The sequence below is a fragment of the Schistocerca serialis genome, chromosome 2 (genome assembly GCF_023864345.2).
Source record: "Schistocerca serialis cubense isolate TAMUIC-IGC-003099 chromosome 2, iqSchSeri2.2, whole genome shotgun sequence".
NCBI lineage: Eukaryota > Metazoa > Arthropoda > Insecta > Orthoptera > Acrididae > Schistocerca > Schistocerca serialis.
Window position 1 is genome coordinate 641,737,976 of NC_064639.1, and position 17,607 is coordinate 641,755,582.

At 40.5% G+C, this 17,607-nt stretch overlaps 1 protein-coding gene across 1 annotated transcript in view; it reads left to right on the plus strand.

Moving 5' to 3' along the window:
* LOC126457717 (sterol regulatory element-binding protein cleavage-activating protein) overlaps positions 1–17,607 on the plus strand; it is a 229,539-nt gene that overhangs the window by 119,841 nt on the left and 92,091 nt on the right. The window contains exons 14-16 of the mRNA XM_050094254.1: positions 14,405–14,625; positions 15,870–16,033; positions 17,313–17,564. Coding sequence (XP_049950211.1) covers positions 14,405–14,625; positions 15,870–16,033; positions 17,313–17,564 — 637 coding nt within the window. The remainder of the gene's footprint in view (positions 1–14,404; positions 14,626–15,869; positions 16,034–17,312; positions 17,565–17,607) is intronic.

Genomic DNA, 17,607 nt, shown 5'->3' on the forward strand with positions numbered 1-17,607 from the left:
TGTTTTCTTCCTTAGAAGAAGACCTTTTGGCCGAAAGCTCAAATGTACAGCGATGTGTTTGTTTTACCTGTCTGCGACTCAGTGTCTGCTGTATATGGTGGGTAACATTCTATCCTTTTCAATGATTCTCTCTCTTACATCAGTACTTCTCGCAGTCATCTTTGTGGTGTTTTCTACTCAAGAGATTTTCAGTGTGTACTGCTTCACAAAGCATACACACAACTAAAAAGAAGAAAACAAAATAAGTAACCACGACCTATCTAGGAAACATCTCGAACAAAATTAACAAAGTATTCAACAAAATCAACATTGCATTTGCATTTCAAAACACACACAGCCTCAAACACAAAATTCACAAAGGCAGCTTGAAAATTCCCTTGCTAACAATCTCAGCGTTTACAAAATTTCGTGTAACACATGTCAAAAATTCTACATAGGGCAAACTTGTAGAAACTTCAAAATTAGATATAAAGAGCACACCAGAGAAAGTGAAAACAACCCACCTACATTTTTTCAACATTTACAAGCAGTGAAACACTATGTAAAACCCATAAACGAAGCACTAGAAATCCTCCATATTACGCAAAAAGGAACATTGTTGAGTATCCTTGAGGAAATAGAGATATATTCACATGCATACAGTAAAAAAAAATACTGAATGAACAAACCAACCTGAAGCACAAAAAGTATATAGGAAACTTTATTCACTTAATAAATCGGAAAAACGGATAAAATATCAGTGACTCTAAACAACACATATCCATAGTAACAGTGATTACATGTGCAGTGTAAAACAGAGACAGAATGCCAACATAAATCATAGACAACACCAATTATTATGAAAAATTAAAAACGTAAAATAAAACTAAAATTAACTTTAGGCAAAAACATAATTAGAAACAAACCTATATGGAAAAAAAAAATAAATAAACAGCTGAGTTTCATACATCACTTATTTATAATGGTAACTACGTAAACATGTAACATTGCTGACTCATTGTCACCCAACTGTCAGAAAAGCAGCATATTTGGAAAACAAGTAACATCTGATATACATCTCTGCTCTGCACCTGGGAGAAAGTAATAATTCCAAAACAGACAGGCCATCACCGCAATGATGTTACGTGTAAGGTAAAACGCCTAATGATAATTTACAAATTTTCAGATCATAGTTACAAATCCATTATATTAAGACCATCACTTGTCTATGTATTTAAGAGCACCTGAAAGTGGCAATTTGCCGAAATGGGCTCATTTTAAATGAGGTAAAATATAAGCAACTTACATAGCAGTGTAGCTGGATGTTATTCATAAATAATCATGTCATTAAAAGACATATTTAGCACTGTGGGCCCAAAGAACAAAAGTCATGTAATTTTTATTATGTTTCTCTTGCCCTATTACCTAAATGTTTCTTCACTAACCAGAAAAAAACTAAAGTAAACTCCATCGGTACCGACCGGCCACCATGTCATCCTCAGCCCACAGGTGTCACTGGATGCGGATATGGAAGGGCATGTGGCCATAGCTCCTCAGTTTGCCTTACAAGAGCTGAGTGCACCCCGCTTGCCAACAGCATTCAGCAGACCGGATGGTAACCCATCCAAGTGCTAGCCCAGCCTGATGGTGCTTAACTTGGGTGACCTTAGACGGGAACTGGTGTTACCACTGCGGCAAGGCCATTGGCTTACTAACCAGATGTTGTTGTTGTGGTCTTCAGTCCTGAGACTGGTTTGATGCAGCTCTCCATGCTACTCTATCCTGTGCAAGCTTTTTTATCTCCCAGTACCTACTGCAACCTACATCCTTCTGAATCTGCTTAGTGTATTCATCTCTTGGTCTCCCCCTACGATTTTTACCCTCCACGCTGCCCTCCAATACTAAATTGGTGATCCCTTGATGCCTCAGAACATGTCCTACCAACCGATCCCTTCTTCTGGTCAAGTTGTGCCACAAACTTCTCTTCTCCCCAATCCTATTCAATACTTCCTCATTAGTTATGTGATCTACCCATCTAATCTTCAGCATTCTTCTGTAGCACCACATTTCGAAAGCTTCTATTCTCTTCTTGTCCAAACTATTTATCGTCCATGTTTCACTTCCATACATGGCTACACTCCATACGAATACTTTCAGAAATGACTTCCTGACACTTAAATCAATACTGGATGTTAACAAATTTCTCTTCTTCAGAAACGCTTTCCTTGCCATTGCCAGCCTACATTTTATATCCTCTCTACTTCTACCATCATCAGTTATTTTGCTCCCCAAATAGCAAAACTCCTTTACTACTTTAAGTGCCTCATTTCCTAATCTAATTCCCTCAGCATCACCCGACTTAATTAGACTACATTCCATTATCCTTTTTTTGCTTTTGTTGATGTTCATCTTATATCCTCCTTTCAAGACACTGTCCATTCCATTCAACTGCTCTTCCAAGTCCTTTGCTGTCTCTGACAGAATTACAATGTCATCGGCGAACCTCAAAGTTTTTATTTCTTCTCCATGAATTTTAATACCTACTCCGAATTTTTCTTTTGTTTCCTTTACTGCTTGCTCAATATACAGATTGAACAACATCGGGGACAGGCTACAACCCTGTCTTACTCCCTTCCCAACCACTGCTTCCCTTTCATGTCCCTCGACTCTTATAACTGCCATCTGGTTTCTGTACAAATTGTAAATAGCCTTTCGCTCCCTGTATTTTACCCCTGCCACCTTTAGAATTTGAAAGAGAGTATTCCAGTCAACATTGTCAAAAGCTTTCTCTAAGTCTACAAATGCTAGAAACGTTTGTTTGCCTTTCCTTAATCTTTCTTCTAAGATAAGTCGTAAGGTCAGTATTGCCTCACGTGTTCCAGTGTTTCTACGGAATCCAAACTGATCCTCCCCGAGGTTGGCTTCTACTAGTTTTTCCATTCGTCTGTAAAGAATTCGTGTTAGTATTTTGCAGCTGTGACTTATTAAGCTGATAGTTCGGTAATTTTCACATCTGTCAACACCTGCTTTCTTTGGGATTGGAATTATTATATTCTTCTTCAAGTCTGAGGGTATTTCACCTGTTTCATACACTTTGCTCACCAGATGGTAGAGTTTTGTCAGGACTGGCTCTCCCAAGGCCGTCAGTAGTTCCAATGGAATATTGTCTACTCCGGGGGCCTTGTTTCGACTCAGGTCTTTCAGTGCCCTGTCAAACTCTTCACGCAGTATCGTATCTCCCATTTCATCTTCATCTACATCCTCTTCCATTCCCATAATATTGTCCTCAAGTACATCACCCTTGTATAGACCCTCTATATACTCCTTCCACCTTTCTGCTTTCCCTTCTTTGCTTAGAACTGGGTTTCCATCTGAGCTCTTAATATTCATACAAGTCGTTCTCTTATCTCCAAAGGTCTCTTTAATTTTCCTGTAGGCGGTATCTATCTTACCCCTAGTGAGATAGGCCTCTACATCCTTACATTTGTCCTCTAGCCATCCCTGCTTAGCCATTTTGCACTTCCTGTCGATCTCATTTTTGAGACGTTTGTATTCCTTTTTTCCTGTTTCACTTACTGCATTTTTATATTTTCTCCTTTCATCAATTAAATTCAATATTTCTTCTGTTACCCAAGGATTTCTATTAGCCCTCGTCTTTTTACCTACTTGATCCTCTGCTGCCTTCACTACTTCATCCCTCAAAGCTACCCATTCTTCTTCTACTGTATTTATTTCCCCCATTCCTGTCAATTGCTCCCTTATGCTCTCCCTGAATCTCTGTACAACCTCTGGTTCTTTTAGTTTATCCAGGTCCCATCTCCTTAAATTTCCACCTTTTTGCAGTTTCTTCAGTTTTAATCTACATGTCATAACCAATAGATTGTGGTCAGAGTCCACATCTGCCTCTGGAAATGTCTTACAATTTAAAACCTGGTTCCTAAATCTCTGTCTTACCATTATATAATCTATCTGATACCTTTTAGTATCTCCAGGGTTCTTCCATGTATATAATCTTCTTTCATGATTCTTAAACCAAGTGTTAGTTATGATTATGTTGTGCTCTGTGCAAAATTCTACCAGGCGGCTTCCTCTTTCATTTCTGTCCCCCAATCCATATTCACCTACTATGTTTCCTTCTCTCCCTTTTCCTACACTCGAATTCAGGTCACCCATGACTATTAAATTTTCATCTCCCTTCACAATCTGAATAATTTCTTTTATTTCATCATACATTTCTTCAATTTCTTCGTCATCTGCAGAGCTAGTTGGCATATAAACTTGAACTACTGTAGTAGGTGTGGGCTTCGTATCTATCTTGGCCACAATAATGCGTTCACTATGCTGTTTGTAGTAGCTTACCCGCATTCCTATTTTCCTATTCATTATTAAACCTACTCCTGCATTACCCCTATTTGATTTTGTGTTTATAACCCTGTAGTCACCTGAACAGAAGTCTTGTTCCTCCTGCCACCGAACTTCACTAATTCCCACTATATCTAACTTCAACCTATCCATTTCCCTTTTTAAATTTTCTAACCTACCTGCCCGATTAAGGGATCTGACATTCCACGCTCCGATCCGTAGAACGCCAGTTTTCTTTCTCCTGATAACGACATCCTCTTGAGTAGTCCCCGCCCGGAGATCCGAATGGGGGACTATTTTACTTCCGGAATATTTTACCCAAGAGGACGCCATCATCATGTAATCATACAGTAAAGCTGCATGCCCTCGGGAAAAATTACGGCTGTAGTTTCCCCTTGCTTTCAGCCGTTCGCAGTACCAGCACAGCAAGGCCGTTATGGTTATTGTTACAAGGCCAGATCAGTCAATCATCCAGACTGTTGCCCTTGCAACTACTGAAAAGGCTGCTGCCCCTCTTCAGGAACCACACGTTTGTCTGGCCTCTCAACAGATACCCCTCCGTTGTGGTTGCATCTATGGTACGGCTATCTGTATCGCTGAGGCACGCAAGCCTCCCCACCAACGGCAAGGTCCATGGTTCATGGGGGGGACTAACCAGATAGTTTTCACAATTCTGTGATTGCCATATATGCTTGCACACACCTTTTACGGTTCTTTCATTGGGCACTCCTTTGATGTACTTCACCCTAAATTCCCCCTCTTCCTCATTCTCATCACGTACCTTGTTCTCACCAAATGGTACCCTAGAAAAGTAGTCAGCCACATTGTTATACTTTGATATACCTGATATTTGAACATGGCCCATCTTGTTCATCTACTATTTAGTAAATTCAAATTCTTGCAGATAGCTGAGTGATTTATGGTCCTTAAATGCCTAGAAGTTAATTTCAGAACTTGATAAATCCCCATCCTACAGCAAGTAACTCCTTCTCTGATAGTCCACAAGTCTTTTAATGTTTTGCCCACATCCATTAACTGCACAAACTGTCTTGTACTTACTTAACTCAAGGTGATCCCACTGCTTATAGTTGTCAGCAGATTCATGCCACAGTTGGAGATCGAAGCTACAGCTTCTTTGCCTGGTAAAATCTTGTTAAATGCAACTGTAAAACTGTTATTACCTTCTTTACATTAAAACAGTTGCATACTGTAGCTAATAATGCCCTCTATTTTTGTCATCCATTCCATACCTAATATAAAATTCAGACTTAGATCTGGGCTCCCTGAACATGCCTGACTAAATTCTGAACATTACGAAAATCTGCTGTCTTGCTTAGCTTATTTGTTGCTCCTCATATATTCACTCCAGTGACTGGCAACTCAACTAAAGTGTGTGCTTTTATATTATCTAAAACCGTCCCGGGCACACCACAAACTTGACTCCCTGTATCCAGTAAACCCTTCGCTTCAGAATTGTTTTTACATTCAACACTGATTATGTTCCAGTACTGATTCTCTCCTCAAGCTTCTCTTCCTCTAAAAAATCCATGAAAATTATACTTTAAATGACTGTATGGTAACTATATTATATTCCTCATCAAGTGGCTCTATTTCCAAAACACACTCAAAAATTTTGTTGTAAGTCATTTTCCAAGAAATATCTGCCTATGTTGCATAACAACACCCTTGCAAAGTTGAATTTATTTGTTTTCCAAATAAAGGCACAGACAAACTCTTCTCAGTCCCTCTGACCATAGGTATTTCTGTATTTATAAAACCACCCATTTTCCCTTCTTCCTGCAGTTTATTAATTCCTACATGTAAGTCTCTCATATCCAAAAAATATATCATCATCACAACTCTTAAGTGTTATATTTTTCTACCACTTTCTATTAATGCACTCATGTTTGATCTTAAGCCCCTACAGTTTCTTTACTGTTGCATCTGATTTCACCACTAGAAAGACTTCAGCCCCATTAACACTTTCTAAATTCCAAAAATAAAAAAAATCGACTACATTATTGTGTCAATCAATAGCAACTTCATCATTAGCTGCTGCATTTCAATTCACTTCATCATTAATAAAAATAAAATCATGAATGACATCAACATAAATACTGTCAGCAGTATAATAATAAAAAGTATTTTTTTAAATATACCATTGTGGGATGGTGCACACAAAAAACAAATAGGTAGCATTGAACAACAGAAATTCATTTCTGAGAGTCATGTTAGCCTCCACTGTTGCTACTGCTTTGTTTAAAGCTATCACTTCTTTACTTAAGATGAATTCAACTCTACTTGGTTCATGGATTTTACTATTTCTAATTGACACACATCTACATTAATTAAAACTTGCTTGATACTATCTGTGAGATCATGTTCAAGATTTTCTTCCAGTTCGGAATATTCAGCTCCCAATTTGTGATGTATTCTATTGATCTTGTCCTTAACTTCACCATTTTATCTCTGAATCGTCTTATTTTCAACATCATTTATTTGACTATTCCTCATACTTTCCATTATCTGAATTCTATTCTTAAATTCAGTTCCCTGTTCTTCATTACTCCACTTAAATTTCAAACATTTGACCATTCACTCCTGCTATAGCTTCCAATATTAAATTTACTGTACGCACCTTTATTTCACAACTACTAGGTTGACCTACACTAATCTCATTGTCTGAAAATTCTCAATCACTGGCGGCTGCATTATCTCAAACACTGTCTGAATTATTCATGTTTATAGTTTTTTATGAACTCAGGGCATCTTGTAAAAAAACCTTCTGCACTTCACAAGAGTTCACTTTTCACCTTTTTGTACTTTTCTTTTTGAGTCTTGTTGTTTCCCATGAGATGAGCAGTACCAGTGCGCTGCTCAGCCACTGTTGCTGCGTGGTCATTGCTACGACTCACTGTGGGATTTCTCACATCCTGGTGAGGACTGCTTCCAAAGGCCTTGCCGCAGTGGTAACACTGGTTTCCATCAGAACACCAAAGTTACCCACTATTGGGCTTGGCTAGCACTTGGATGGGTCACCAACCAGGTCAGCCGAGTGCTATTGGCAAGTGGGGTGCAGGGCCAATTGGGGAGCTATTTGATTGAGGAATAGTGGTAACAGTTACAAAAAGTGTCAATGGCTGGGAGAGTGGTGTGCTGACCACATGCCCCTCCACATCTCCATCTGGTGATGCCTGAGGTCTGAGGATGACGTGGAAGCTGATTGGTACCATTGAGCCTTCAAGGCCTTTCGGATGGTGTTTGTTTGTTTGGTGAGGACCGCAACCACTGCTTGATGGCACCAATGGGTTTTGCTGGTAGTTTACCTTGACCAAATCTGCTGTGGCTTCAGACATCGTTTCTTAATATGTTTTGACGTCAAAACAACCCTCTTGGATTTCATCTGCATTGTTTCCTGATTTTACTCATTAAAAAACTAAGACTTTGAGTTTGTCTGCAGTTTCATCTGACAGGTCCTGGGCAGGCTCTCACACTATGATGTTGTTCTCAAACAGCTTTATAAATAAGAACTGTTAAATATTTGGATAATAGTTATGATTGCGTTTAATAAAAATTTCACTGGCACTAAACACACTTATTGAGCCCATACTTTATGATCGTATACAAATGTTTTCCTCATGGCAACCAAACACAAAGTGTCTGGTCCTTGTCTCGGAGCCCCTTCCTGCACCCCTTGCCTGACATCACATCTGCCAGGCCCTTGATGATGCGTTCACTACATTGTTAAAGCTTAAAATATATCTTTGACCACATACATAACTATTTATCATACTTAAGGGGAGGCTGTAATTTGTACTGCAACAACTTCAGCATTTGAATTTAGTTACAGTAACATACTTATAAATAGCAGCCTCATTTAGTTTGCTTTCGTAATTGAATATGTAAACATGGTAAATTGTAGTGATTGATAATGGGTGCCTATCATATCTGTAACTTTTTTGAGGTAAATGGATCTGTGGTGTGTCTGTAAAGAATGGCAGTTCTACATGCTAAACTTTTGTGAGTTCTAATCTGTGAAGAATTCATAAGCTGTTGAGCAGCTCATGCAGTTTTTGTGAGATAAACATGATGAAGGCTTTCCATGTTACTCAAGAGGTGATCAGAATGATGATACTGGAGATTTAAAGAAGAGTTTTTCAGGAGCATGCAATGCAGAGCTCGAAATGAGTAAAACTAGTGTGTGAGAATGAAAAATTGGATAGAGCCCACATTATGATGAAGAACTCTAGCAACCGGAATTGAACAAGACCAGAGCGCACTGACCGACGGCGTCAACGGGGAATCGCCTGTACAATGCAGACCCACACAACAAGGGCTACTGACAACACAGACCACATGGTGAAATACCAAGACCAGAGAGCAAAACCAAATCGGCTACCAAGACGTAGCAGCTATTAGTGAACAGAGCAATGATGAATAGATAAATGATCATGAGTGCTGTCTGAACACGACTGGGGTCTGAACCCTTGTACTGTTGCCTTTATAGGACCACCATGAGCGCCAATAGGCCCTGTGTGGCCACAGTGTAGCGCTGTGGCAGCTACAGCAGCACTCGCAGATTATAGGGGCGCCACTGGTGGCTGTTGTCTATGTCCGTGCCTTCTGGCAGGCTGCCGAAGTTGTTGGACCGGGATACCAGATCGCTTCCCCCGCTCCCTCGAAATTGGTGCGTAGGTCCTGAAGTGCCCTAGATGATGTTTTGGGAGGTGAACAGGAGGTATCCCATCAGTGGATGCCGTCAGCTGGTAGAAGGAATCCAGGGCTTCGGGCACTGCACTGCAGAACTCTGGTGTGGGGTATGACTGCGGAACAGGTGGAGGCTGTGGTGATGGGTGATGTCTCGACTTCCATACCCATGCCCACAGGAGCTGTTGACAGTGTCCTGGAGCACAAATGGTACTCATGAGGCAGAGGGATGTTTGAGGGCAGGGACTCCAACTCAAAGTGATCCAGCGCTGGAGGTGTAGGCTGGAGGCAGGGGTGTAGTTGGTTTATGTGCCGATGCTCCAAACCTCGAGGTATCAACTGTCAAAACCACCCATGTGTTGCCACTACTGTAGCAGGCATACATAGGGATTTTGCCCCATAGAAACATGCCCAAACAGCTGAACCTGGAAGGCATCATCCGGCATGTCGGGTCTAGAGGTTCTTAGGTTGGGGTGCCAGGAGTTGGAGGAGATAATGTGGCCGTCGACCATCGAGGTGTTTTGCTGGGCTGTGGTCATGGACGGGGGTGGACCTGTTGGTGGTAAGGAATCTTATGAGTGCTGCTGTCATGGTAGATACACCCACGGGCTTCAACATTTGTCACTTGAATGTGTGCACCATCTGCTCTGCTTCGCCATCAGAGGAGATGCGAAACAGAGGGCTACACAGGTGTTTGATGCCATTGGTAGTGCAGAACTGTTCAATGGCCATAGCTGTGAAGTGGGGCCCTTGTCAGTTACCATGGTGCGGTGAAGTCATTCAGTGGCAAGAGTCTGCATAAAGGCATTGAGTGTTGCAGCTGTGATGATGGATGCCACGCTGACCATGTAGGGATAGTTTGAATAAGCATCCACGACAAAGGAAGGGGCCAGCAATGTCAGGATGAATGCGATTCTAAGGGTCACAGAGAGTAGGCCAGGGGGCGAAAGACTGAGGGGGAGCAGCCTGATGATGAGCCCGTGCAGAACAGCGCCGTACCATAGCCTCCATGTCCTTGTTTCAATCCTGGCCAGTAGACATGTCATCTGGCAAGGACTTTCATCTGTGACATACTGCAATGCCCGCGATGGAGAAATTCCAAGATATGAGTGCATAATGTAGTGAGGATGACAACGTAGTAGGTACTTGCCTCTGCATCCAGCAGGAACACATTGGAGACGATGGACAAGCTATGAGAGAGGCAGGTGCAGGCCCGGAGCTTAGGATCAGCTGACTTCGAAAAATACTTGGTTCACCCATGGAGTATATAGTGAATGACATGCCACAAAATAGGGTCATGGCACATTTCCACCACAATGTGAGTAGCGGTAATGGGAAAGCCATTCAAAGTGTGTTGGTCATTCCATGTCAGTGTGAAAACCAGAAGTCTCCATTTGTTCAAACCCAGGTCTGGCCCTGCGGGTAAACGTGAGGTGCATCCAGGTTTGCATTTATGTAGGCGGCACTTCAGCTTTGCATCTTACAACTTAGCAAAGAGGGTACATAGGTTATGCAGGTGGTCTTGGCATGTAGTGTAGTATCCGTAACCATCAAGGTAATTTGGTACAAGCTGGGATGGATGTGGTTAACTCTTCCAGGTATCTCTGGAAGATTGCTGGAGCAGAAGATACCCCAAAATGCCAACACTTGTATTTGTATAAAGGTATAATAATTATATCAACGATGCATTGGCTTTCCTCATCTAATGTAATCTGAAAATAAGCATCAGCAGCGAATCTATTTTAGGAAAACATTCACCTCCAACAAGCTTTCAGAAGAGGTTCTCTTGATGTGGTATGGGGTAGGTTTCCACCAGAGCTTGGGCACTGATCCTCAGCTTAAAATCTCCACAAAGCTGGAGGGAGCCATTTGGCTTCTGGATCATGATCTAGGATGTGGCCCAAGCACTAGTTCTGACCGGTTCTATGACCCCCAGTGTTGTGAAGGCGATAGAGTTCAAGATTAACGTCCGCCCGCAAGGAGACTGGAAGAGGACGAGCTTGACAGAAATGGGACACCATATCTAGACTCCAAGAAATATGTGCCTCAAAAGTGATGGCACACCCCAGCCCAGACTCAAACAGAGATGTGAAAGAGGCACGAAGGTCATCAAGTTCCTGGAAGGGGACTGTGTCCAAGACAACCCAAACAGTGAGAAAGAATCCACGTTGACAATGTTGCCAGCACAATGACTGTTGACAACATACAACATTAGTGGTGATATAACCATGTTGTATGTAGTTGTAGTAGTTAATTGACCTGTGGGGAAAAAAGAACTGTCGCCATATATAACCAATTTGTGAGAGTGTGGGCCAATGCCAGATAACCCAGACAAGTATACCTCGGGAGGTTGACCAGGGAGAAAGTCGCGCCCGTGTCGACTTGGAAACCAATGTCCTGATATGCAGTCGTGAGATCAGTAAACAACTTGGGGGTGCAAGGATTGACATATAGAAGCATGACCTGAATTCATGCACCCTCCTGTGATGCAAGCTAGGAGTGGTGTTTGACTGACCTGATGCCTGATGACAGTCAGTTGGGAGATGTCCATCATTTCTACAATGGGTGCAGTGATCAGGGCAGTCTGCACATTGGTGTGTCGCAAAACAGTCAGGACAAGAAGTCAGTCCCCGATGTTTGTGCCTGCATGGCTGCTCAGAGGTCATTGACACATCTGAAAGAGATGAATCATGACACCGCCATTGAGAAGAGGGCTTATGAGAATTCTGTCCCTGTGCAACCTGTGTGCGGGCCATAAGACATTCATTTGCTGTCTGTGAGATCTTGAAAGAGTGCGCTATTTTCAGTATGTCGTCCAAGGAAGGATCGTCTAGCTTGAGGGCTGCAGTGCCAACATCTGGATCGGGAGCCAATTGGACCAGGAAATCAGTATATGAGGTTTTGCAAGATGAGTTGGCACAGGTGAAATCACAACGATGTCTCAGATCTTGCAAATCTGTCACCCACAGTCGGTAAGACTGGCCTGATTGCTTGTGATGCTGATAGAACTCAAGACAGGAAGTGACCACATGGAACCATTGTGAATAATAATTCGACAACAGTGAACAAATTTTCTTGATAGTGAGTGGAACCAGGTTTGAGAGTTGAGCCAACTTCGTAAGTAAGAAAGATGTTTCCTGGGAAGCCCAAGAAAAGAAGAGTGACTGTTGGAGTGCGTCATCAGAAACCTGAAAAGCAGGGAAGTGCTGTTTCAGACGCTGCAAATACGTGTCCCAGTCGTCCTTGGTATCATTAAATGGCGGAAATGAAGAGTTGACCGCTATCTGGATTGGTTGTAAACCTTTTACCTGTAATCATTCTGACGGTCCATTTGCTGCTGGACCTGCCGTTGGAAGTGCTGTTGCAATTGCTGCTACAGGAGCAGCTGGTGCTGTTTCACGAGCTGTCAAGTTTTTATCCATAATGCACTGTTAACCTTTTACCTTGTCGCCAATTCTAGTAACCAAAATTGAATGAGACAGGAGCGCACCGGCCAACGGGCCACCAGCATTAACAGGGAATCACCGGGACAACACACTCACACACAACAGAATGACTGACAACACAGCCCACAAGCAAAATACCAAGACCAGAGAACAAATCCAAATCGGATACCAAGACATAGCAACTATCAGCAACCAGAACAACAATGAATAGATAAACAATCATGAGCGATGTTGTAACACGACTGCAGTCTGATCCCTTTGCGCTACTGGCTTTTTGGAACCACTGTGAGCGCCGATAGGCCAGCGCAGCAGGCATGGCTCGCATGCAACGCTGTGGTGGTGACAGCAGTACTCGCAGATTATAGGGGCAGTACCTAGCGGTTGTCATTTGTGTTCATCCCTTGTGGCAGGCTGTCAATATTGTTGCACAGTAGAAGAACAACACTCACTCACTTTTTTATTACACTTCCATGTGATGTAATCATAAGGAAAGACTATTTGCTTTGTTGCAACACAAGTCAAATGCATGCCTGTGTTAATATGATATCAATTAACATGAAAGTTTCCTGGGTCCAGAAGGAGGCCACTGCAACTGTGCCTGAAACATTGTTTTCATCAGTGATAGTTTGTTATTTATGTTGCGGTACTGCACCCAGGAAACTGTCATTTTAAGTGACTTTGACCATGAGAGTGTATGCAGTTATATGATGTCAGTTGCTTTAGTCACCTTGAAGGACTTTGAAAGAGTCCTCAAAAGTGCCAAATGTGATTTTTCGAACGTAATTCTGCCTGAAAATATGTAACTGAAAAGTCATGAAAAGGATGTATAACTTACGGATGATGGTACCAAATTCTTTCAGAGGCACCATACCCTAGAAGCTACAGATTTCATATCAAAGGGTAACACAGACCTGCTAATTATTCCTGGACACATGGGTTCACAATGTCACTTAATTCATTATGTGAATAGGCTTTTCAGGGTTTTCCTGTGACAGCTTCACAAAGAACCAGCAAAAGAAGAAGATGATAATATTATAAATATAGATGTCACACACTGTTAGCTTGCGTAGTAAGTAAAAAAGCAGGCTGTGGAAGTAAAAATACATTAAAGTATTTGTTGTTTGTTACCATATTTTATATAATTGACATAAAACATAGTATTAATTTTTTGCCATTGAGCTGAAACCATTGTATAGGAATAAGAAAATTTGGAACTTTTATTTGCTGTTATTTCTTAAAAACTAGAAAATCCTGGAAAACTTCTTACCGCATTTGAAAGCACGGGAATTGTTTTGTGATGCAGAATCCAAAATGAGTGTGAACTAAGCAATTGTGTGTCTGCTTTTCCTGCATTCTCAGTAAGAGGATAGTATTTTATCCCACTTTCTTCTTACTTCTTTTAAAAACTCTGGTTGTTTTGTAATAACTGATGTATTTGCATATATTTCACTGTACATTCATATTACAGTTTATAAATTACATATATTACTTGTTTTACGATACATGCTTTAGGCATTAACCGGCATACTGTTTGTTAATTTGGTAAGCTGATGTAACTGCATTAAATGCATTCACTAGATGCACTTATTGGGAATATTGTTCCTGTTACTGGTGGGCATTGGACATTGCACATAGTTGAATCCCCTAAACATTGCAATATTTTCGTGGAGCTCATCTACATTATTGGCAGTTAACATTATGGCCTGACTATGATGAGGAGGTACTCCACTAATTTGTAGACCAGACATGTATAAATGTTAAACATGCCTTCCACACATTTTGTTATTTATTTTGATGGCAGCTGTCATGTTGTGCAAAATGCAGTATTTCATATTTCAAGAATGTGCTGAATTAAAGAATAACCAATAAATCTTTCTAACCAAAATAATGAATTATGTTTGATGTTTTAGATGGATCTGCAAGCACAGCATCTCACCAGTCGTCAGCGCCTTTGGTGCCCCAGTCACCTACAGAGCTGTTTTTAACTGCAGTTCTTTGTGCTGTGAGTGTAGCTGTGATTGCTTACACCACTGCCGTGCTCTATCGCTGTGTCTGTTCCCGTAATTATGCAGAGTGGCGTGCTGGTTGGAGTGGAGAAGGCAGTGGGGCAGCTAATGAAGGTGACACACAGGTAATAGTGAATATCTGGTGTAAATTACTTTGGAAATGCGTGTTCACATTTGTTGAAAGGAGCAGGTGTATGAGAGATGAAGGGAAGAATAAGAATAATATTTGCCACTGCAAGGTACTGCATTGGATAGTGGTATTGGTTGACATGTTGTTGATGACAAAAAAGAAAGTTAATGCAAGGCTTGCATTTATGGTGGACATCTGCTATTTTTATAGTAGCTTTTAAATATAACTATCTTGTACGTCAGTTCCTTTTTTACACATGGCTTAAGAAATACAGATAAAAACATCCTGCTATATGAAATCTCAACATTTTGTTGTGGACAGTGTTTCAAATCTTGTAGTGGGTTCGTATTATTTGCATTTACATTTCTGCTTTATGCTACCCCACTGTTGGGTAGATTCAGTGCCCACACCATACTTCTTTGATGAAAGTCTTTATGTGCAGCAGTTAATCCTTACTTTGTATGTTTTAGTGTACAACTTACCTCTTTCTGTTGAAAGAAAGCTTATGTAAATTTATGAACTGTCAACTACATGTAAAATTCCTCCAAAACTCTCATTTAGACAGCAGTGATCATTCTAATAAACCATTGCCTTAGGTAAAAAATTTGGTAAGCTGATGTAACTGCATTAAATGCATTCACTAGATGAACGTATTGAGAATATTGTTCATAATACTGGTGGGCATTGGACATTGCATCTAGTTGAATTCCATGAACATTGCAATATTTTCATAAAGCACATGTTCATTATTGGCAGTCAACATTATCCCCTGAAAGTGGTGAGCAGGAACTCCACCAGAATAGTGTGGAACCTACAGAGACAACATTTGGTAACTTAGCACTATTTACATAAACACTGCAATATTTTTCGCATCCTTTTCGGAAGTGTTAATGTTTGTAGCTATTTTGAGCAAATGTTTCAGTGTCATCCAACATGACAGACAACAGGGCCAACAAAATATTTAAAAGTATTGTAATCTTTCATAAGGAAATCATAATAGCTAGTTGTCATTAGAAATTTTCTGAATTCAACATGTAGAACAATCCATAGCGAAATACTAGCACAGTATCTAAGTTCTGAGTTCATTCAATCATTGTTTGCTATGAAAAGGGCAAACAGTGCTCTGTATGTTTCCTGCCTTAGAGACATGCTCCATGGTTGCTCGTCATCTCCATTTCCCTTTCTTTCTTTGAATGAAAATTTAATTTGTTGTGATGAAATATCTGTGTTATATTGTAGGTAGTCTTGAGGGAATCTGTGCCTCTTGCACTGGAGGGTCATACTCAGCAAGTAGAATGGATTGTTGCTGATGGTGGCATTATAGTCAGCTGCTGCTTTGGTGGGGAACTGCGTTCTTGGGATGGGCTTTCGGGAGAGTTGCTTGCCTTCACAGACAGAGCAAGGTGAGTTGGCTATTTGTTCTCCTTATTGTGCACATTTTCTTTTCCTGTTATTATAAAATCTATAATGGTTGTGTATTTGTTGTGTTGTATTTCAATCTTCTGATTTAATTTATATACCCCCCCCCCCCCCCCCCATTCACTGACTGTTTTTTCTTCCCTGGTTATTTTTGTGCTGCAGAAAATGACATATTGATTCTAGTATTGTGTAGAAATTGTAGACGCAAAATTTGCTCTTGTGAGGTATACTGTAGAACATGGTCCAGATAACTCATTTTGTTGCTGTCTGTTGTAATGGGTAAAATATTTGTCATCACAAGAAAGTAAAAATGCAGCTGTGTGGATTAATATCAGTATAAGTTATTTCATGTGTATTTTTGTAGTCGATGTTAAGGTTGAAAGAGATATTTTCATAAACAGTAGATTTTGCTTGAATGATTGAAGATAGAGGATGCTAAATCTGTATGGAAAATTGAAAACTAATAAGTATAAACACGGTTATGAACCATTCCAGCTAGATGACAGTTATTTGGGACACAGAATGATATTTGCTGCCCTGGAATATAGCTGTACCAGTATCTGAAACATTATTTTTTTCTTTATTTTATAATTGCACTAAAATCCATTCTGTTGATGGTAAATAGACTTGCCTTTTACCAGATACTGTATAACAGTGAATAGGAATGGGCTGATATATGGTTAGGTATGGGCTTGTGAAAGTCTTTCTATACAAAGAAGCGTTTCAAATCTGTCCATTTATTACCCACTGTTTTAATTTTATCATGCTTTTCTTAATCACTATAATCTTTCTTTCTCCTAATGAATAAGCTGCCAAAAAGTTGAGAAAAGTTAATGTATTATTTTTCTTCTCCCACTGCAGTATGAAATGGGAAGCTTTATATATGAAAGGAATGGTTGTTGTATGACCTAAGTATTTCTGTTGAGTGGTGGCTTGATTATTAAGTAGGTAAACACTTTGGCAAAAATTGGCACATTAGTAGCTTTTCTTATGATAAGTATTGGAAAATGAGTGAAATGTTGAGATTTTTGGGAGTCCCAAACCAGCTCTCAGTTGGATTTTTTACTTATTGAAATCTTTTGACATTGGTCTGTTTTCCTGCTACCTCTACTGTGAGCAACCACACTATGAAAAGAAAGTTTCTTGCTATTTTTATCTGTAGAGGGAACAAAAAAAGTAAGATGTGAAACATTATGGATTACACTTTGGGAGTGGTGATCATGTCAAAATTTCTGTTTAATACATTTCCTTAATTGTGTGCAGGTTCTTCTCACACCCACCAATACACCGTTCATGTTCAGAGGAGGGTACCCATTCTGACTATGAAAGTGGTTCTCCACCCTCACGTGGTGATGAGCCTTCTTCTGTTATCACACCATTGCCAGGAAATCAGGTGTTACCATCCTTTCCTGATTTGAGGCATGCTATATCTGCAAACTTCACATCTGCTTCTCATCAGCAGCTTTCAGTAGTGGCACCTCCAGATCCCAGAACTGGTTTTGACTATGGAGAGAGGTAAGAACAAGAATCATAGAAGGGAAGCTTCAGTCTCATGTAA